Raw genomic sequence first — 21993 nt, 5'->3', positions numbered from 1 at the left:
CCCAGAAATGGATTTCTAAGTGGACGGCAAGGGTTCTGACATGCTTACAGACAGGTAAGGACACGGACTTGGAAATGGGGCAGATCTAGTTTCCATCCTCAGCGCCATCACTGACCAGCTGGGAAGTCACTTAACTTCCTTAAACCTTGCTGTCCTAATCTGTACATGGGAACAGCAATAACACCACTGTTTTTTGAGGATCAAAGGAGGTAGCATGTGAAAGGGCTGAGAGCAAGGGCTCAGTGAAGCTTGCCTCCTGTGATGACCGTCATGAAGAGATGCTTTGGAAATGCAAAGGTCTAAATGAGCATCTGAAGACGAGGAAGGTAAGAGAAGAGGGGGTGAGGCAGGGGGAGCACAGTCCTGGGACTGGAGGAAGCGGGGATCCTTGGGAGCTCTCAGCTTCCAGGCAGAGGAGCAGGGTTTGGAGGTGCAGGGAAAGTGTACAGGTGACAATCAACTAGGGAATGAGGCCAGTGCAGCAGTGGCTGGTTCCAGAGAGTGGGGTGGGGTGGCAGGGATCAGCCCAGGGGCTCGAATCTCAGCCCAGGAAGCTGTGTCCTGGTGGACAGTCCAGGGGCCCTCACCCTAGTCTTAATGTTCTTGGCCCGGCCGGCGTAGGTCAGGGTGTTCCGGGACTCCTCGAAGGCACTACTCGCAGGACTGATGTGAGCGATCATCACTGTGCGGCTGTTTCCTCCCAGAGAGTCCTGGATGGGAGGTGGCTGTGGTCAGTGGGAACTGCCTCCCTAGGCCTTCCTCCTGCCAGGCTGTTCACGATGCCCTCCCTGGCGAGTGCAGTCTCTCTCTCTCTTTACACTCAAGGGACCCGGCTGCTGAGCGTCATATGGTGTGAGGCTTGGGAGGAAGAAAGCCCTGCTCCAGCAATTACCAGCTGCGTAAACCTAAAAAAGCTCCTTCACCTCTTTAGTTCTTTTTTTTTTGAGACAGGGTGATCTGTCGCCCAGGCTGGAGTGCAGTAGTGCTATCTCGGCTCACTGCAACCTCCACCTCCGAGATCCAAGCAATTCTTGTGCCTCAGCCTCCCGAGTAGCTGGGACTATAGGCGCCTGCCACCACGCCTGGCTTTTTTGGTATTTTTAGTAGAGACGGGGTTTCACCATGGTGGCCAGGCTGGTCTTGAACTCCTGACTTCCGGTGATCCACCTGCCTCGGCCTCCCAAAGTGCTGGGATTCCAGGCGTGAGCCACCACGCCGGGTCTTCCTTGCTTTTTAAGGGTACAGTCCTTTTGCAATTGTCCCCACCTCCCCGGCTTCTAGGTGTAGTCGTGACGGCAGCTGATGGCAATGTTAATTAAGTAAGCAGTGACTCTGATATTAGACCAGGGAGGCCTCTGACTGGATCCTACTTCCAGCACTTACTAGTGTGAGTCCTTAGGAACATTACCTAACTGCGTTGTGCCTCCGTTTGCTCATCTGCAAATATAATCCCTCACACTCATAGAGTTGTTGACAAGATCTAAGGAGCTAATAGAGTGAAGTACTGAATTCAAGAGTCCAGCCAGGAGTGGACGCTCAGTGATGCTGCTATAATTTAAGGCCAAGGACACCCCTGCCAAAGGAGGCCACCCCCAAACAGCAGACCTGTGGGGCCATGAGGCTGACTGCTCACCTGCACCCCCAAATCTAGACGGCTCTGACCCACAGCCCTGGGTGGGGGTATCACGTGCTCCTCTCCCTTCCCATTGCCCAGCCTTTGGTTAGAGTTGCCAGATAAAATATGGGATACCCAGTTCAATTTGAATTTCAGATACACAACTAATCTGTTTTAGTATAAGAATATCCCAAATATTGCATGGGACGTATTTACACTAAAATAAATTTTGCTGTGTATCCTGAAGTTGGAATTTAGCTGGGTGCCCTGTATTTTCATTTGTTCAATCTGGCAGCCTCACCCTCGGTGCCCAGTGCCCAGGCCCAGCTGTGGCTGGTACCTTCAGGAGTCGGGTGAGCTTGCTGTCACGATAGTTGATGTACTTGTTGCTACCCTTGTCGCTCAGAGCGTTGATGCAGTTGCCCAGTGCCAGCAGTGAGCGGTTGATGTGGGCCCCCTCCTTCATGCGCTGCCCACGATTCTGTGTCTGGGGGCGAGCAAAGGGCACAAGTGTGGCCTGATGAGGCTGGGGACTGGGTTTCTCCCCAGCCACCCCATCGATGACCTGGTGATCCTGGGTAATAAACCCCCAAGGACCTTGTGGCCGTCCTCCCACCAAGGCCATTGAGGGCATCGGAGAAGGTTAAGAGACCCGGAGGCCTCTGAACAAGAGTGATGCGCTGACAGCTTCTGAGGAGGGCTGAGATGGCCGGTTCTCCCCAGGGCGGGTGCCGTGGCACAGCCTGACACCCAGTGCCATGGAGGAGATGGGAGCGAGGTTGCTTTCCAGGCAGCTCAGTTGGGAGCCAGCAGGGCCACAGGCACTCCAGTGGGTGCTCCAGGGAGCAAGGAGGGAGGTACATGCACATGCATGCAGAATGTGCATGGTGGCGGAGGGCAGGTTCCTCTCCTTTTCTTGGGCCTGCAGGAGCATGTCAAAGCCGAGGAGGCCCTTCCTGCAGCTCCCTGTAGGAGGTGGCTCTGCCCAGCCTGGTGAAGCCAGGACCAGCTGGCTCCAGTGGCTGAAGGGCACTTTCCTCCCAGGCCTCTCCTCTGTATGCCTTCCAGAAAGCCCCCTAGGCTTTACTGGATGGGAGGGGTGAGTTTCTTGAAACTGCCCTGTTCAGATCCGACCCCACATGTTCAAACACGAAAGACTGTTCATTCTTTCTGGTGCTGTCATTCCCCTTTCATTTGTTCCAGTGCCAGCAATGGTGACATCACCCAGCCTCATTGCTCAGGTGACCATAAAACCCCCAAGATTGCCTGCACACGGGAGCCCAGACCTACACCAGCGGGGCGCTGCCGCCACCAAGGCTGCAGAGCCCAGCAAGCAGGGCTTCGTGGGAGGGGACAAGGATGCTGCCACGAAGCCAAGCTTCATGAGAGGGGACAAAGATGCTGCCAGACATGGGTGACGGGGACCTTCTCCTCTTCGTGATGTGACTGGCTGGGTCCTCTCCCAGGATGTCCCAAGTGCCCCCCAGTCAGGGGATACTTGTGTCTCCTTGCCTCCAACTACTCCTTTGGGCCCATTCATTGTCTTCCCGGATCTCTCTCCTAGGGCAGCCAGTCTCCTTCCCTGGAGAAACCCCCATCCTCCTTCCCCTTCCCACAAGAGCCCCTTGGCTCTTCCTGGGATGCCCTACCCCATCCCCCCACCCTGCTCTTCTGGGACGTTCCTCACTTCCTTAACCCAGGGGTCTCCACTCATCCCCGCCACCTCATTGTGACATCCTCCCCGCTCCAACTCCTAGGAAGCTAAGATGCCAGCGTCCCTGTCCCCACCTCCCAACCTTTCTCCCCTGTACCTGTGGTGCTGGCCTCGCATGGGAGTCACCGTCCCTGCCCTCCGCTCCTCCCTGGGTCAGCCCTCCCTCCTCTGCCCAGCCCAGGTCCCAGCCTCACCTGGGAGGCACGCTCCGAGCCAGCCAGGTCGATCATGAACAGGCGGCCCTGCCGCACCTCCTGCAAGATGTTCTTGACCCGGCTGCGCTGGCGCACGGCCACCTGCAGCACCGCGTGGGAGCGGGAGGATGTCTGGTTGGCGGCCGTGGGCTCCTGGGTCCTCTGTCGGTTCCCCTTCATCAGCAGCTGCATGATCTGGGTGGGAGGGAAGAGAGGCAGCTCTTAGCGACTGCTGGAGATGCTCCAGCACAGAGGAGCCCGAGGGGGCTGGCAGGGAGGGTCCTACTTCTGAGCGGTTGGGAAAGGGCAGGCTGGAATGGGCTGGGCTCCGTGCGCCGAGAGGCCTGGGGTGAGCTCGGCTCTCTGGAGGACAGGGTCTCTGGGTAAATGGAGAGGCAGTGTTGCCTGGTTACCCTCCCAGGGTCAGTGTGGTGGGGGCATTGGGGCAAGTGTGAGTCCCCTCCTTGCTGCCACTCAGGGTTCTGCCTGTCTGTCCCAGCCTCAACTGAGTGGGCAGCAGCTCCCTGGCTTCAGTCCCTGCCCCTCCTGCCCCTCAGGCGGTGAGCTTCCTCTCAGTGGCTCCTGGCTGGCCATACACAACTCACCTCTTTGGCATTGATGGTGGAGACTTCGGTGATGCCGGCCACCTGGATCACCCCCTTGGAGTCCTCCCGCAGCTCCAGGTAGCCCAGGGAGGGGTTCAGCAGGTCCCGGATCATCTCATTGTAGATCTGATGGGACAGTTCGGGGAGGGATGGGTGAAGGGAGTCTAAGGGCAAGAGATCAAGGTCAAGGCCGAGTCGCCTTTCCTTTTGTGCAAGAAAGGGACAAGAGTTCACACTTCCTGAGCCCAGGCTCCTCTCAGAAGAGCCCTGACTAGGAGGAAAGGCCCTTTCTTTCCTACGGGGTCAAGGGCTTCAGCATCCACAGGAAACATCGGGCTGCTGGAGCCATGGTTACAGGAGGCTTCAAAACCAAGGATCACTCCTTTCCAGACAGGGTGGGCACCGGGCAGCGCCCTGAGTGAATCCCCACCCCCTCACTTACTGTGTGACATTGACCTAGCTGCATGGGGACCTGCCCAATGACCAGAAACCCCTTCCCCCACCCGGTGAGGAGCCCTGTTCATTGCTAGGCAACCCCTGTGCTCTTTCTGGGGGCACCCCCACCCCATAAAGCGAGTCTTGCTGGCTGAATCCACACCTTGTTGGCCAGCAGCTGCTGGTGCTCTGCCTCACTGCCTCCTTATGATGTCACCCAGGAGATTATCAGCTCCCGGAGGAGCCATACGAAGTCCAGCCTCCCACCTCTTCTGGACTCTGTGTTTCCCCAGCCCCTGATACCCCATCACTGTCTGGTGATAGTACTCCCACAGGGTGGGCACCAGGAGGCTGTGGCTGGGTGGCAAAGGCCCACAGGTTCCAGCCTGTATGTGTATGTTCAGTTTTCACTGTACCCACACAGACAGAGTCGCTGGAGGCAGCCTGGCGGGGCAGACAGGGTCTGCTCTAAGGAATGGGCCCGTGAGGATGGTGAGGTGGTGAGCGTGGCACAGGGCAGAAGCTGCAGGGTCCGGAGTTTGAATCCCCGCCCCCTCGCTTACTGTGTGACATTGATCTAGTTGCCTAACCTCTCTGATGAGCCTGCAGTGTTTGTAAAGTGGAGCTCACAATAGACATGTGGAAGGCAGCAGTGATGAGCGCCCTGGGAAGCTGCCTAGTGACCAGCCCCAGGGAGGTGGGCCAGCCCCAGATGAGCCTAGGCTGGGGGACTCACCTCCAGGTAGCACATGGAGACCGCATACTCCATGTCGTTGCTGGTCTCCTCGATGGCACGGAAGAGGTCATTGAGGGTCCGAACGTAAATGCCGGGCTCCTGGTCTGTGCCCAGCATGGTGTAGGTCTTCCCACAGCCTGGGGCAGAGCAAGGTGGAGGGTGACCAGGGTGGAGTAGGAGGGAGGCCTTGCTGGGCAGGCACTCCTGGAAACCGGGGTTTGTCCTCAAGGCTGGGCCCTCGCAGACGGCCAGGGAGGTGGTGGGGAGCCGGGAGGATGATGCCCCTGGCTCGGGATGGGGCTTCTAGGGCTGGAGGGCCCTGGGTGAGATGTGGAGCGACCACATCCTTGATTCCTGCCCCAGCTGGGGTCGGACTAGTTGGAGGGTGACGGGGATTACAGGAGCATTGCAGTCCTCGCCCACACAGTCTGGGCGTTCCCCTCACCTGTGGGGCCATAGGCAAAGACGGTGGCATTGTAGCCTGAGATGACGCCTTCGATGAGGCTCTTGGTGGTGGCCTGATACACCATCTCCTGTGAGGAAGGAAGCCTGTCGGGGCCGGGACACAGGCGGGCCACAGCACAGGCACCCACTGGCTCGTCCTGACCTCTGATAGGAGAGGTTTCTGTCCCTGGAGCCCCAGCCCCGAGGTGAGTGGGGGTGGGGGGTGGGGTGGGGGAGGGAATGTCTCTGTTTACACTCACGGTGGAGGACGCCAGGCTGAAAGAGAGCCCAGGACACCTGAGACGCCTCCCTGCACAGCCGCCTCCTGGCCCCCAGCCCTGAGGATGCATCACATCTGTTCCTGGAAGCATCCCGCAGATGGGCAAGATGGGGGTCCCCGAGGAGGGTGTCAGCTTCGCCGAACCCACCCTCTGTCCCTGTCCTCGCACCAGATGGCCTTCAAGCTCCTTTTCCGGCTCGGTAGGAGCCAAGCGAGGTGTCCCGTGTAGGGTGGTGTCTGAGTGCCAACACCAGTGCGTCCGTGCAAGAGGCCAGGTGTGTGGGCCTTGTGTGCATGAGAACCTTCCTGAATGGGGAGGGCTCAAGGAACAGAGGGTGAGCAGGTGGAGTGGAGGCTGAGGTTCAAAGGCAGGGACCCTGGAGGGCCCCTCCTGAGTGGGGCTAAGGGTGGGGAGGGGCTCCTGCATGTCTCCAGCCCAGGCCCTCCCTCACCTGGGTGGCAGTGAAGTCAAAGGCCACGTCGAACAGGTAGGACTTCTCCCGGGAGCGATGTGCCCGCAGGATGTCGTCGGGATCCTCCATTGGGTCCATGAGAACCACCATCTGCAAAGGTCCCCGGAGGGAGGCCTATGGTCACCTGGGATCCCCGGGTCCCCATGAGGTCAACCCTCAGGGATTAACAAAGTTAACCCCTTTGTCTATCAGAGGTAACAAAGCCCGTCTGGGCTCTGACCCTAGCCCAGGACGTGGGCAAGGGATGAGAGGGGCCAGAGGCCGGAGTCCAGGTCCCAGGTCCCACTGGAGGTGGGTCTCAGAGCCACAACCCAAACCTGTCCTCTTCAGCTTTCCCGTGTCGGGTCAGGCTCGCCATCAGCTGGCCTTGGATGCCCAAAAGGGACACCTTCCTGACAACAAGCAATTACCCCTGCAAGGCCGGTGCAGCCCCAGGGGAGCAGAGCACACACAGGTGATGCCCAGGCTACCCTGGGGGCCTGCCCCTCACTGCAACACCACCCCCATGCGGCCTCTGTCAAAGAGGAGCAACAGCAGAATGGAGAGCGTCTGTCAGGGTTCATTTTGTGTCAGGACCTGTTGCAAGTACCCACGCATGCAGTGTCTTTTATTTATGTACTTATTTTTAAGACGGAGTCTCGCTCGTTGTCTAGGCTGGAGTGCAGTGGCGTGATCTCGGCTCACTGCCACCTCCACCTCCTGGGTTCCGCGATTCTCCTGCCACAGCCTCCCAAGTACCTGGGACTACAGGCCCATGCCACCTGTATTTTTAGTAGAGATGGGGTTTCTCCATGTTGGCCAGGCTGGTCTCAAACTCCTGACCTCAAGTGATCCACCTGCCTCGGCCTTCCAAAGTGCTGGGATCATAGGCATGAGCCACCATGCCTGGCCTCACACAGTCTCTTTCAACTCCAGCCATGACCCCAGGCTAAGGCCAGCGATGACTCCCACCTTACAGATGAGGAAATCAGGGTCCAAAGGAGTCCCACCCCCTAGGTCGTCACACATCAGCAAGGGGAGACCCAGGGTGCCAACCAGGCTCTGAGTTCAAAGTCCACTGACTCCTATCCACCTCGCTACAGCCCTGCCTGCCCCGCCTCACCCCTCCAGGGCAGACCCTGGGGCAGGGCAAAGAGTCGCAGGCAGCTGGGTGAGGGGTGAGGTCAGCACGCTGGGCTTGGGGAGCTCTGCTCGCAACTGAGAGGGGTGAGGGAACTGCACCAGTGGCCCTTTGCAGCTTTGAGCCTGAGCTGGGAGTGGAAGGGAGGCAGAGGGGCTTGGGCTGGCAGCCAGGACAGGGCATGGGTGGGCCAATCCCAGCTGGGGCTCCCCTCCCTGCAGGGTAGGAGTGGCAGCACTGTGTGTGTGTGTGTGCAGGTGTGCACACCTCCTGGTATGTGTGTTGAGACACAGAAGGGTCCTGGCCGGGTTCTTCCCCTCCTCCAAAGGTGACTGAGGGACCCATTTTCAACTCTGACCCCGCCTCTGCCCCTGTGCCCTTGGTGTGTGCTGAGCCTTGTCCCGAGCTCTGTGCAGAGATGCAGAGGAAGGACGCTGCATCCTTGCTGGGGGCCCTAGTCTAGGGTAGGGGTGGGGACAGAGTCAATGCCAGACTCGTGGAAATAACGGAAGACATTCAAAGACACATGGGAGGGCTTGAGTTTGGAGGATTTAGGATGACGGGAGCAGGGGCAGCAGAGGAGAATCAGGGCAGGCGCTGAGGCCCTTGTGACCTCTTATTGGCGGTCGGGCCTGGGTGTAACCTGCCTGAGCCTCCATCTCCTCCTCTGTCAGATGGGACAGCAGCGTGATCCACCTGCAGGGCTGGGAAGACTCTGGAACAACGTGTAACGTGCTTGGGCACAGGGCCGGGCATGTGCCGAGAGCTCAACAGTCGTTGTTCAAGGGGCTGTTAAGAGGGCAGGGGTGGAGACTGAGGGTGGCCACCTGCTGCCCGCACCCATGACTCTGCCATCAAGTCGAGGACCACAACCCCACCCTCCCCATGGAGAAGGTCATTGGGATTCCACGGGCCCTGCACCTGCCTGAGGTCCCTTTGGACCATAGTCCCTTTCCTTCTCATGCACCACCCCCAACCACTGCACCATGGAGGTGCCCCCTGAGAAGCAGCTGGAGCCTCTAAATGCTGCTCTGTGCCTGGGGATGCCTGGGCTCCCTGGGGTCCTGGCTTGTGCCAGCCAGGGGAAAACGAGCCACCACTGTGCTCTTCATGAGAAGGGAGGACACTCCCTGGGGCCATGGGTGCTGAACGGAGTGCATGACGGCAGCCTCAGCCAACAAGGGTGTCTCATGGGTCCCGTCCTTCAGTGGGAGGGAAGGGGGCGAGGGAGGTAGGGCATGGGCAGCCTTCATTCCCAGCCCCTTCCTCCCAGCACAGAATCACCATCATCATCGTAACTGAACCCTTCACCTTGAGTCATCACGATGATGATTCTCAGACGGGGAAGTTGAGGCACAAAGTCATGTTGCTAGGAAATCGCGGGGCCAGGACTGGGACCTGGCAGTCTGGGTCCTGGCTGGCACTCCGCCTACCCTCCTAAACCACCTCTCACGCACACACGTCCACCCCTGCTCCCAGGGGGGCCTTGTGGGGTGGGGTAGGTAGGGGAGTTCCCACCCTGTCCTCAGTAGTCCCTGTAATTCCAGGAAGCCCCAACACCCACAGTGCGCGTTAGCCTGACCGAATTCAACCGGGAATAAGATACTGTCGAAGGAGGTAAACTGAGTCCTAACAGCGGGCAGGGCACTGAGGAGGGTGTGCTGTCATAGGGGTGCCCCATGGAAGCAGAGACAGGGGCTATGCTCTCTTCCTGGGTCAGCAGGGGAGCCAGGGCTGGTGACAGTCCCAAAAAGGGCTTGGGAACAGACAAGGCATGAGGGGTGGCCGCTCCGGGGTGAGGAGAGGTGGTGAGGGGGCAGCAGGCAGCAGAGCTGTGAGCACAGCCGGGCTCCGTGGATCCAGGAGGTCCTCGTAGGTCCCTCTGGGTCCACCCAGATCGAGCTCACAGATTTAGGATGCCCGGTCCCAGGAGGATGACAGCCCTGGGGCTCCCACCAGACTCCTGCAGCATTCTACGTGTGCCCTGGGTCAAACCCCCTTCCTTCACCACCTGGACTCCTAGGGTAGGTTCACACCTGTGCTCATTGCATCGAAACTAACCTATCACCGTCAGGTATCCGGCAAGGCCCCTTCTGGGATTCTCAGTGGAGGAGGGGAGAGGGAGGCGGCTTTCCAGGAGGCCGGACCCTGGCAGCCTCATGTGGAAGTCTTTCCCAATCAGATGGGATTCCAGGTCAGCCAGCTACAGGAGAGAGCTCTAGATAGGATGGACCGGGGGGCTTTGTGCGGGGAAAAGAATGAGGCCACTCACTCAGGCTCCCTGCCAGCTGGCCAAAAGCTAGGTGGTCACAGTGAGCCTCTTGCAGGATCTGGACCCTGTCCCAGGCCCCAAAGCTAGCAGCACGAGCCCTGCTCTAGTGTCAGACCCGACTGAAGGTAAAACCTGGCTCCGAGTTCCCCAGTACAGGTTCCTGTGGGACGCAACCAGAACCCAGCCAGCTGCTCCCACTCTTATCTCAAGGCCAGTGGTCCTGTGGACACAGGCAGGACCAGTGGCCTGAGGAGCACCCCCTGGGAGAGGGGCCTTCAGTGCTAGGGAGGGTGAGCGGCATGCACCAATGCCCATCCCACCCGTGACCTTCAGACAACCTCCAGACACTGCCAAGTTCACGGTGTCCTGGGCATTTGGTTCCTTTAGCTAACCAGGCTCCTGTAGTACAGTCAGCACAGCTGCCACGATCCCCGCTTAAAGAGGGCTTTGTCTGGGTTCCATCTGTCTGGGCTCCAACCCCCGCCCCACCCTCAAGAGCATCACCCTATTCCTGTCCCCTCTAGCACACAGTGGAGCCCTTGTGCCCCTCCACCAGGTGAGCTGGAGCTGAGCTGGGGAGGGGTGGGGACAGGTGCTCTGAGCTGCCCGGGAGACCAGCACGGGGTGTTCAGGCCAGGTCAACACACTTGCTGAGCAAGGTTCCAGGGACAGAGTGCAAAGTGAGCCCATGTTTCCTGCCTTCCGACACTCAAGGATCATTTCAATAACCAGGAAAGTGCGGGAGTACAGGGAGGCACCTAATCCCACCCCTAGAGGAAGACTTCCTGGAAGAGGTGGCACTAGCATTGAGTCCTAAAGAATGAGAGATGTGGAATGGAGAGAAAATTTTGGACAATTACATGAGCAAGGCAAAGAAGCGATGGGCAGGCTATGGCACTGGTTCTCCGCTCAGATCACTGGGGTTTCTTGTGAGAAACACAGGGTTGGGAAGAAAGGGCTGCAGCTTCACCTTCCATCCTCCACGCCAGGGATATTCACTGCACAGACCTGAGAACTGATGTGTGCATCCACAGAGGCCAGCACACGAGTACCTCACCCACCCACCCAGGCACCCCCCACCCCCATGAGCACACGCAGTCTCTACTCAGGGAGGCTCCTCTACATCCTCTGAGCCTCCCTCTAAAGACTCCCCTGGTTGGCACACAGCAGATGTCCAAGGGACGTGTGCTGAATAAAGCTGCCATTTATGGGGAGTGGTGATTGTGCCAGGCACGGTGCCAATGGCTTGGCGTGTTTTTTCCCTGACAGCTTAAGAGTGGGCACTTTTGCCAGGCGCGGTGGCTCATGCCTGTAATCCCAGAACTTTGGGAGGCTGAAGTGGGTGTAACACTTGAGGTCAGGAGTTCGAGACCAGCCTGGCCAACATGGCAAAACCCCATCTCTACTAAAAATACAAAAATTAGCCGGGCATGGTGGCACGCTCCTATAGTCCCAGCTACTTGGGAGGCTGAGGCAGGAGATCACTTAAACCTGAGATGCAGAGGTTGCAGTGAGCCAAAATTACGCCACCGCACTCCAGCCTGGGTGACAGAGCGAGACTCTGTCTCAAATAAACAAAAATAAACAAATAAAAAAAGAGAGGACACTCTTATTATTGCTTGCCTGGAGATGAGGAATCGGTTGGGTTAAGTAAATTACCTAAAGCCGTACTGCCAAGTGCAGAGCTGGGCAGATTCAGAGCTGTGGGTCTCAGAACCCAGCCTGCCCACCATGCCTCTCCAAGTGCACGAGTGGACAAACAGTTGCCTGGCTGGGGGGGAACACCCGCTTGTCACAGGTGGAACTGTGCCCCTCCCCCCCCCCCCAGATTTCATGTTGTGAAATCCTAATGCCCAGTGCCTTAGAATGTGACCTTATTTGGAAATGGGGTTGTTGCACGTGTAATCAGTTGAGGAAGGATGAGGTCATATTGGAGCAGGGTGGGCCCTTTATCCACTATGACGAGCGTCGTTATAAAAAGGGGAAATTTGGGCATAGATCTGCATAGAGGGAAGCCACTAGGAAGAGACACAGGGAGAAGATGCTCATCTAAAGCCAAGGGGAGCCAGGCACGGTGGCTTACGCCTATAATCCCATAACTCTGGGACGCCGAGGTGCGTGGATCACCTGAGGTCAGGAGTTCAAGAGCAGCCTGGCCAACATGACAAAATCCCATCTCTACTAAAAGTACAAGAATTAGCTGGGCGTGGTGGCGGGCGCCTGTAGTCCCAGCTACTTGGGAGGCTGAGGCATGAGAATCGCTTGAACCCAGGAGGCAGGGGTTGCAGTGAGCTGAGATCACGCCACTGCACTCCAGCCTGGGCCAGGGAGTGAGACTGTGTTCCATAAATAAATAAATAAATAAATAAATATAAAGCCAAGGAGAGAGGCCTGGAGAAAACCATTCCCTGCTGCCGTACGGGCTGTGGACTTCCGCCTCCAGAACTGTGAGACAGTAGGTGGCTGTTGTTGAAGCCACCCAGTGTGTGGCACTTTGCTACAGCAGCTTGCAAACTAATACGACATCCAAGGCAGGCCCACCTGCCATAGGGAGCTGAGGGTTGACACACCCCAGGTGGGGCTTCGGCCAGCCCCTCCCCCAGCCTGAAGCAGGTGGGCTGAGCGTGGGCATCTCTCCCGGGGAATGCATTCTCATGCTGGCTGCACACTGGGCACCTGTCTCTGGGAGGTTTCAATGGGAACTTTGCTCACATGGGAGGCGGGCAGCTTCATGCCAGAGCTCTGCCCCTCCAAGCCCATCTGCCGCTGCAGCTCCAGGCTTCCAACTCAGCAGAGGCGCTGGCTTGAGACTCCACCTCCATGGCCTCCTCTCCCAGCCCTGCTCTTAGTTCAATGTAGATTTTGACCTTTCCAGAGTTCCAGATGGTGTCGGAGTCTTTGAGCCTGGAAACTCAAGATCCTGTAGGGAAGTGGGGGCCTCAGGCCAGGGAGAGGAGGTCTCATCCATAAGCTGCGTCCCCATCAGGGTACCAGGCTCATCCCAAGCATCTCCTAGGTGAGAAATACTTTGCACATAGCATGTCACACTATTAAGCTGCAGCTGCATTTATCAGCTTTGCAGTTTTAACAGGATTCTTTCTGGCCCTCAAATGGCTGAGCACGGACCAGGCTTTCTCAGGCTTGGCACTGTTGACATTTTGGGCTGGATCATTCTTTGCTGTGGGGGCAGTTCTGTGCATTGTAGAATGTTGAGCAGCATCCCTGGCCGCTACCCACTAGATGCCAGTCACACCCTTCCCCCTGGTTGTGACACTGCCAAGTGTTCCTGGGGGCAAAATCGCCCTGGTTGAGAACCACTGACTTAGATCATTCCTCCTGCAGCCTCCAAGGCTAATGGCAAAAATCTCTGAGGGAGGGGGTGCCACAAATGAGGTTCTGTTTGACATTGCTGTGTGACTTTTAGGAAGCTCCAACGCTTCTCTGGGCCTCAAGTTTTTCCCGGTTAGAAGTCAGGAGGACCAACAGGGCTGTAGCCTTGAGAGAAGAAATCATATTATATCAACACCCCCATCCTACTCAGGAAGCCTCAGCAGAGAATCTGGCTCTGGCTTTATCTGCAGCCCAAGTGGCCAGGCCACAGCCCCTTCATTCTTACAGGTAAAAACAAATCATAACAAAACCTGATTCTAGGTGGACAGCACCCTTTTAAGGCTGTTTCTGGTTTTTGCTTTTTGTTTTGTTTTTGTTATTGTGTTTTTAAAGGAGAATTTGTTGCTGGTCATGTTTCTAGTTGTAAACATACCATCCTGGGAGTCCTCAATTAAGGCAACGTTGATCCCAGGAAGGATGTCCCTGGGGCCTGTCAGCCTTCAGGCTGGATGGAGAAGGCCAAAGTTGACCCTGCTGAGCTCATAAAGCTTAGCTTTATGCCCAGCTGGCTGCTTAGGACACAGCCACGCCTGGAATCCCAGCTACTTGGGAGGCTGAGGCATGAGAATCGCTTGAACCCAGGAGGCAGGGGTTGCAGTGAGCTGAGATCACGCCACTGCACTCCAGCCTGGGCCAGGGAGTGAGACTGTGGTCCTGGTCAGATCCCCACCTTGTTATAGGATTCTGAGACCTGGAGGCTTAGGATGGGGAGCATGTATAACCGAGAATATACTAGGGCTGTGTCTCTCAAAGGGTCTACAGATACCTTCCCCAGAGTCACCCAGGGAGCTTATAAAATGCAGATTCTCAGGCACTTCCCACACGCACAGAGTCAGAATCTGGGGGGAAATGGGCCCATAAATCTGCATGTTAACAAGCACCCTTCCGTGTACCCATCCAGACGCTGAGTGGAAGGATCCTTGCAACCTAGAGGATTGAGAACAACCCACAGGCCCATCAACTGATGAAAAGATAAACAAAACACAGTGAATCCACACCTCGGACGTTATTCAGCAAAAGGAGTGAAGTTCAGGTGACTGGATACAGTGGCTCACACCTGCAATCCCAGCACTTTGGGAGGCCAAGGCAGGAGAATTGCTTGAGCCCAGGGGTTTGAGACCAGCCTGGGCAAGATGGCCAGACCCCATCTTTAGTAAAAATTAAAAATCGACTGGGCATTGTGGCATGTGCCTATAGTCTCAGCTACTCAGGAGGCTGAGGTGGGAGGATTCTTTGAGCCCAGGAATTCAAGGTGGCAGTGACAAAGTGAGACCCCCATCTCTTAAAAAAAGAAAAAAAAAAAAAAGGGAATGAAGTTCTGGTAGGAGCTATAATGTGAATGAACTTGAACTTCAACATTAGGACCAGTCGGGCACAGTGGCTCACGCCTGTAATCCCAGCACTTTGGGAGGCCAAGGCGGGTGGATTACTTGAAGTCAGGAGTTTGAGACCAGCCTGGCCAACATGATGAAACCCATCTCTACTAAAAATACAAAATTGGCCAGACATGGTGGCACACACCTGTAATCCCAGCTACTTGGGAGGCTGAGACAGAAGACTCACTAGCACCCGGGAGGCAGAGGTTGCAGTGAGCCGAGATAGTGCCACTGCACTCCAGCCTGGGGGACAGAGCAAGACTGTGTATCAAAAAAAAAAAAAAAAACAAAATTAGGACCACATACTACATGATTCCATTCACATTAAATGCCCAGAATGGGCAATATGGAGATGGACAGTACTTTAGTGGCTGCCTGGGGCTGGGAGGGGCTGGGGACACAGCGGGGTGGCTAAGCGGGGAGAGGTAAAGAATCCCAACCCCCTCCCCCAGCTCAGCTCTTGGGGCAACAGGGCCAAGAAGCGTCCAGATGGTCGGTGTGCAGGGGGTTTCCCACCTCGCTGCCCCCAGGCAGGCAGGTGGGCTGAAGACAGCTGCTCCCACAGCACTCCCAGGCTCGGGCTGGTATCTGTCACCTTATACTTTATTTATCTTTCCCAACAGCCTCCCAGTTGCGTGGCTGCAGCACCCCGCTTATATTATCTCCTTTAATCCTCTCGACAGCTCTCAGGGTGGGTGGGGCAGGTTTCCTGTTCTCCTGTCTTCTGATGAGGAAGCAGAGGCCCAGGGAGAGTTTCAAGCTGCCCACCAGTATGCGGCCAGGACGACATGGCAGGGCTGAGAAAGCCTGGGTGCTCTGGTTCCCGGTCCCGGGCTGTGTAGCCCCGTTCTCGGGAGCCCAGGGCTCCTCTTGCCTCCATTTCTCCTTTCCATCCCAGGAGTCGCACCGTCTGGCCCGATGTCCCCCGGTGGCCCTTCTGCCTTCACTCCTCTTTCCCTTCCCACTCTCACTCTGCCCTCCTGGCCGAGGCCCCACCGTTGGGTCTGGTGGGAGCCCTTACCTGGCTCCACAGCACCTCGGGAGTGGAGGGGGATGGCAGTTGGACTTCCAGCAGATAAATGCTAATGATGGGATTATACACATGGTCAGTTGACTTAAATCCTGCAGACAAACACAGCCTGGGAGAGCTGGGAGGAGGGCCCACGGGCTGCAGGCTTTGGGAGGGATGGGGGCCGGAGGAGCTGGCTGTTTGGTCTGTAGTTTTTTCCCCCCCCTGGAATGCTGGGGCCCCACCAGCCTCTCAGGTTGTCCCTGGCGCCTCTCGGGCCCCAGAGGTAAATTAAACCAGGCCCACCTGGTGCTTCCCCACTTCCTGTGTTTACGCATTAGGGTCTGATCTCACCCCAGGAGCTACTAAGACATGGAGCTCCTACCATACTTCCAGGAACACACACACACACACACACACACACACACACACACACACACTGAGGTGTCCATTTGGAAACCGTCCTGAGCGCTCTGACACAGGAAGAGGGAGCAGGAAGGCTCAAGGGCCAGGTTTTGTTTACCTCTGGGACCCGAAACCATCCCATATTTCAGCCCTTGAGATACATTCACATTTATTAACCCCTATGTAGACATGTGCCAGGCACTGTGTTATGCACTGTGCCTACGTTAACCACAGGGACCCTCTAAAGCAGGCATTGTGACTACTAATGGAATTGAATGGGGCCCTGGAATCACAGGCCTTCCAAGGCACCTGGACTATCCCCATTAAAAATCCGAACCAGCTGGGCGAGGTGGTGCATGCCTATAATCCCAATAGTTTAGGAGGCCGAGGCGGGTGGATCACTTGAGGTCAGGAGTTCGAGACCAGCCCGGTCACCATAGTGAAACCCCGTCTCAACTAAAATTAGAAAAAATAGCTGGGCATGGTGGCACGCGCCTGTAATCCCAGCTACATGGGAGGCTGAGGCAGGAGAATTGCTTGAACCTGGGAGGCAGAGGTTGCAGTGAGCCAAGATCATACCACTGCACTCCAGCCTAGGTGACAGAGTGAGACTCCATCTCAAGAAAAAAGAAAAAAAAAAAAAAAAATCCAAACCCGAACTCCAGCTTCCCCAGAATCCAAGCACCCTGGGCTCCTATTCCAGGGGACCCTCCGTCTGTGGGAATGTCCCCTTCTGCCAAGCCTCATTGCCACAATCTCCCTCATTTGAAGTGTCCCCAGAAGAACAACAATGCCTAGACTAAAGCAGGCTGTCCTAGGACCCCTCATGGTGGCCCAGCCCAGTGGGTTCCTGCATCCCCAGTCTACCTCTCCCCACTCAGGATACACATGTCCTGGCTCAGCTCCCAAATACACCCACTTGCCCTTGGGGCCTCCAGGCCTTAGGAGGAATGACAGAGCTTCCACTGGCCAGCTGGCCCCATCAGTGAAGCTGATGAGGACTGGACCCCCGAGCCTCCCTGTGGGCCAGGGCTGTGGGCGAGCTACAGAGCCACTGGAGTCGGATGAAGGTTGGGAGGTGGGGGGACTGGTCAGGTCGGGGTCAAGGGTAAGGGGGGTCCATGTCCATTTGTTATTAGGAGGGTCCCAGCCTGGTAGTTACGACTGCTCCTAAAGTGCAGTCCTCCATTAGAAGGGCTGGGCTGGGTCCCTGGTGCAAGCCAATCTTTGAACCCACTGGGGACAGAAGGAGCTTAGGGCCAGAAGCCCACAGGAAGTTTGCATGGAGAGCCCTCCTCAGTATCAACCCAGACAAGACTCTCTGCACCTCCAGCTGACAAAGGAGCAGCCCTGTTAGAACCGCCTAGCTCGGAGGCCTTCTCGGAGGTGGAGGCGTATCTTGGCTGGATTACGCCAGATCCAGAGAGGGAGCCCCTCCCGCTCCACACACAGGGATAGAAAGGAACCAGTGTTTGCCATGTGTGGGCACACAATGGGCTGTCCCCTTGACAGGGAGCGTTTCCATCAGCACCAGTTAATATTTATCAGCCCCCACGCAGGCTAGGAGCCAGGAGTAGCAGAAAGAGTCAGCATTGTCCCAACCCCAAGGACCTGATGTCTTCAGGACAAGTTGGACAAACAGAGCGGCTTTGCCTGGAAGGAGGTTTCTCTTCCTGAACTCTATGGCTCCTCTCCTGGGCCAATCCAGCAGCCCTGGGGAATTTCAGTCTCTAACAGATGTTGATAAATGACATCTATGAAACGTCCTACGTGCCAAGCACTGGGTAAGCAACTGCATACATTAGCCTACAAAGACCCTCTAAAGAAAGCATCATGACATCTATCTCCACTTACACATGAGGCAACTGAAGCTCCTGGAAGCAACCCGCGACCCCCCCCCGCCCCCCCCAAGTCTGCACAGCTGGCAAACGGCAGAACTCCTCAAACTACTGTTTATGTGCATTCATTCTGCTCCAGCTGAGCCCGACCCATTTAGACAGGGTCTTCCCAGTCATCCCCTGCTTTCCCCAAGGTCTTTGAGGAAGCCCACCCTTTTCCAAGAAGGAATATGGGAAAAGAAATGAGGACGCGCTACCCATGGCTCTGCTGTGCCCACAGTTCCACCATCACTGCTGAAGAAAGAGGCTTGAGTGAGCCCCTCACCCTTGGGAGCCCAGAGGCAAGCAGGCATTGGAAGTGTGCCATCCGCCTCTCGTTTGCTTATCCTGGGCACGGGGCTTCATGAGTCCAGCCCGTGGGACCTGAGCCCAGGCGCCTCAGGTGCTCCCGCGTGCCTTTCTCTGCATTGTGCCGTGCCACCCAACTTCTCTGAGCCATTAACACAGCCTACCACCACGATGCTCCTACCTGGGCACCAAGCCCGCCCCTGTTGCCCCCACCACTGTGCCTGTGTGCATCCCAGCACGAGTCCTCAACTGCCTACCCAAACAAACATCCTGGCCATGGTCTACAGGGTATGTGGTTTGGCCCAGCCCATTTACACCTCTTGCCCCTTTCCCTCCTCCTTGAGCCACACTGGCCTTTTCTCAGCTACCCAATTGCATCCCAGTCCCTCTCACCACAGGCCCTTTGCACATGCAAGCCCCTCAGGTCAACATTTCTCCGTTCATGCACACTACTAATGACCTCTTCTTCACCCTTTATGTTTTCAGCTCAAGCACAGTTTCTCTTTCTTTTTCTTTTTTTTTTTTTGAGACAGAGTCCCACTCTGTCGCCCAGGTTGGAGTGCAATGACGTGATATCAGCTCACTGCAACCTCCACCTCCTGAGTTTAAGCGATTATCCTGCCTCAGCTTCCCGAGTAGCTGGGACTACAGGCACGTGCCACCACGCCCAGCTAATTTTTTGTATTTTTAGTAGGGACTGGGTTTCACCATGTTGGTCAGGATGGTCTTGATCTCCTGACCTTGTGATCCAGCCTCCTCGGCCTCCCAAAGTGTCAAGCACAGTTTCTTAAGGAAGCCCTCCCTGACCTCCAGGTTTACGTGTTATCCCCTCTTACCTACTCTCATGCCACTAAGCATTTCTTTGCAGCCCTTGTTAGCTGCAAACTCATGTTTGTTTGTGATGCAATTCTTTGATGAATGCCTCATCTCTCCACACTAGACTTAAGGTAATGGAGACAGAACAGGGTCTTTTCTGTTCACCACAGTTTCCCAGTTTCTAGCACAGTAGCCAGCATGCTGCTGGTACTTGATAAACACTTATTGCCTTGTGTGCCCGCCTTCCTCATCCTGGTGACATGAGGACAAAGACTGCAAACAGACAGCCAAGGATTTTGCCACATGTGAACACCCTAGAGGCGAGTTTTAGCTCTCAACCATATATGTGCTCTGTGGGTAATAGGCATATTAGGGTGGGAAAGTCAAGCAATGGGCATATGAATGGTAAAGGATCAGGGCCCACCCAGGCTAGGGAAGCTCCCAGTTGTCCTTGGATCAATCTAGGAAGGCTTCCTGGAAGAAGGGCCCCCAGCTTCCTAGGTGGTGTCATCAATAGCACAGCCAAGAGTTCAGTGAGTAGAGGAAGGATGGTGCTGCAAGCCACAGGGGACCTTTCTGCCCTCACCAGGTGAGTTGAGCCATCTGAGCAGACCTCTGTACTGTAGCTCCTGCTGCAGGCCCCTGCATACCTGCTCATCCACTTTATGGGCGATGAGGGTAGCTCCTTCCTCCAGCTCTGCCACGCTGATGGGCCGGACCCGAAGTGCCACCTGAGAAGGAAAACCAAGCCCCTGGGATTAGAGGGAGAGGACTATGCTGGCCTTAGAGAGACCCCAGGCAAGAGCCCCTGGCTTCTCTAGCATTCAGCCATCTCAGGCCGCCTTTGTCCTAAGGAAAACTCTGCCTAGGTCAGAGGACAGCAAGTCCACAGAGTGTTGGACTGTGTCTGAGTGGATGAGTCTCCCCAGGAGCCCTGGCCTCCGGGAGAGCCCCGGGGGAGAGAGCTGTCTGCTCCTCCAGCCTGCCTCAGCCTCATGCCCAAATAAAACACTCGTAGCTCCCATGGGCTTGAACTTGGGGCACCGGCACTGGAGCAGCCTGTCTGTGTTTCTGTGAATGATGTGCTGCAGGGGTAGGTGCAGGCACGGCTCTGGGATGAGGCCTGGTAGGTGCGATGGAGCAGGGAACATCCCCCATCATCCTAACAGCCTGTGACCACATTCCTACGCCGAGGAGAGTGTCACCTAGAGCCCCCACCTCTGTCTATCCTCCAGCCAGTGCGAAATGGGTCTCATCCTGTGCATGAAGCTCCCTAAAGAACTGGGTAGAGTGGGAACATGTGTTCTGCTGATCAAAGGGAAACAGTTGCTAGGTGTGGGTGTAGAATGAACGGCCCTCTGGCTGAGTGAAGACTCCTTCAGGCCTGGCGTGATGGTTCATGCCTGTAATCCCAGCACTTTGGGAGGCCGAGGCGGACAGATCCTGAGGTCAGGAGTTCAAGACCAGCCTGGCCAACATGGCAAAACCCAGTCTTTACTAAAAATACGAAAATTAGCTGGGCATGGTGGTGCATGCCCGTTATCCCAGCTGCTCAGGAGGCTGAGGCAGGAGAATCACTTGAACCCGGGGGGCGGAGGTTGCAGTGAGCTGAGATCGCACCACTTCACTCCAGCCTGGGTGAGAAAGTGAAACTCTGTCTCAAAAAAAAAAAAAAAGTCACTTTCAGAGGGACCTACACTGCCTGACGGGGTCATCTTTATTGGCCTCTTCAGCCAAATCCCACTGGCAGGAGGGGAAAACCCTTGGTCCCTGCTCCCAGGGACACACAACACACGCCAAGGCCAACCATTTTCAAAGAGACACATTCTAAACAGCCAGAGAGGATGTCCTAGAGCCCAGGGCTTGCTTGGGGGCTGGAGCCGAGGCTCCTCTTTGGAGAAGCAAGCCCACACTTGAGAGATAGGGGACTCTGGGGACAACATTATCCTCCAGTTACCTTACTGTCCACCTTCTGGTGACGAGGGCCCTTCTCCAGATCTCAAAAATTCGGGGATGAGGAAGGGGCTTGCTGAGAGAGACACCTACCCACCCACAGTCAGTGGTGGCCTCAAGGTCACTGAATCATCCCCCTTGTTGCTCTGGCCTGGGCACCACTGATGATCAGGAATTCGACCTTCCCCTCCACAGCCCCCACTCTCACCTCCCCATCTGTCCCAGGCCACCGGGCTCTGTGGGGCCATCGTAGCTGCATCTAGCACTTCTCTGAAAGTGCTACATCTGTGTTGCAGCCCAAGAACCAGGCACTCCGGGCCCCATCCTGATACCAGGGGCCCTTGTCTTCCTACTGGTGATGCCCAGATTCGTTTAAACTCCTGACCTCACCAGGGCTAGGGTAGCCTCTGCTTAACCCGGAACCCCCCACCTTCCTTCTGGGGGCAGTTAGGTCAAGCCCTCCCTGCGCCTGGCGCTTCTGAATGAGAGAGCAGAGATTCATCTGCACACGCTTTGGGGGCGGGATCCCCCAATGGGAGGGTGGAAAGGTGGGGGTGGGGTTGAAGTTGGGGTAATTTTCAAGCTCAGGAAAGTCTAAAAAGGCCACAGTGCCTTCTTGACACCCAACCGGCCCGGCAGGACTTGGGGAAAGTTGCTCTGAAGAGTCCCGGCCCTAGCCGTTGCCTACCCTCTCAGTGGGGTGGCGGCGAGGGGACAGGACTCTCTGTCTGCTGGAGGCCGACTGAAGTAGACCACGGAGCGGGGCGGGGAGGAGGGTCTGAAAGGGTCTCACCATAAGTTGCTGGTCCTTGGAGTCCCCGCTGTCCTTCATGCTTGCAGCAGATGGAGGGGCTCAGGCCGCGCCACCAGGCATGGCCCAGCCGCACCCCCACCGCCGCCGGGTCGCGTCCGCCCGCTGCTCGCCGCCCGCTGCTCGCTGCCCGCAGCCTCGCCCGCTGCCTGACAACCC

General features: G+C 56.6%; 1 protein-coding gene across 1 annotated transcript in view; it reads right to left on the bottom strand.

Moving 5' to 3' along the window:
• Window positions 1-21993, bottom strand: part of KIF19 (kinesin family member 19) — a 30158-nt gene extending 8165 nt beyond the window's left edge. The window contains exons 1-9 of the mRNA XM_026456781.2: window positions 21817-21993; window positions 19721-19801; window positions 6476-6586; window positions 5745-5832; window positions 5300-5436; window positions 4129-4254; window positions 3524-3718; window positions 1956-2102; window positions 588-710 (exon numbers count right to left, since the gene is read on the bottom strand). Coding sequence (XP_026312566.1) covers window positions 588-710; window positions 1956-2102; window positions 3524-3718; window positions 4129-4254; window positions 5300-5436; window positions 5745-5832; window positions 6476-6586; window positions 19721-19801; window positions 21817-21855 — 1047 coding nt within the window. The 5' untranslated portion in view covers window positions 21856-21993. The remainder of the gene's footprint in view (window positions 1-587; window positions 711-1955; window positions 2103-3523; window positions 3719-4128; window positions 4255-5299; window positions 5437-5744; window positions 5833-6475; window positions 6587-19720; window positions 19802-21816) is intronic.

This window comes from Piliocolobus tephrosceles, chromosome 16 (genome assembly GCF_002776525.5).
Source record: "Piliocolobus tephrosceles isolate RC106 chromosome 16, ASM277652v3, whole genome shotgun sequence".
In the NCBI taxonomy this organism is placed as follows: domain Eukaryota; kingdom Metazoa; phylum Chordata; class Mammalia; order Primates; family Cercopithecidae; genus Piliocolobus; species Piliocolobus tephrosceles.
The sequence above is the reverse complement of the archived record's forward strand: the minus strand, read 5'-3'. Positions and strand labels throughout refer to the sequence as shown.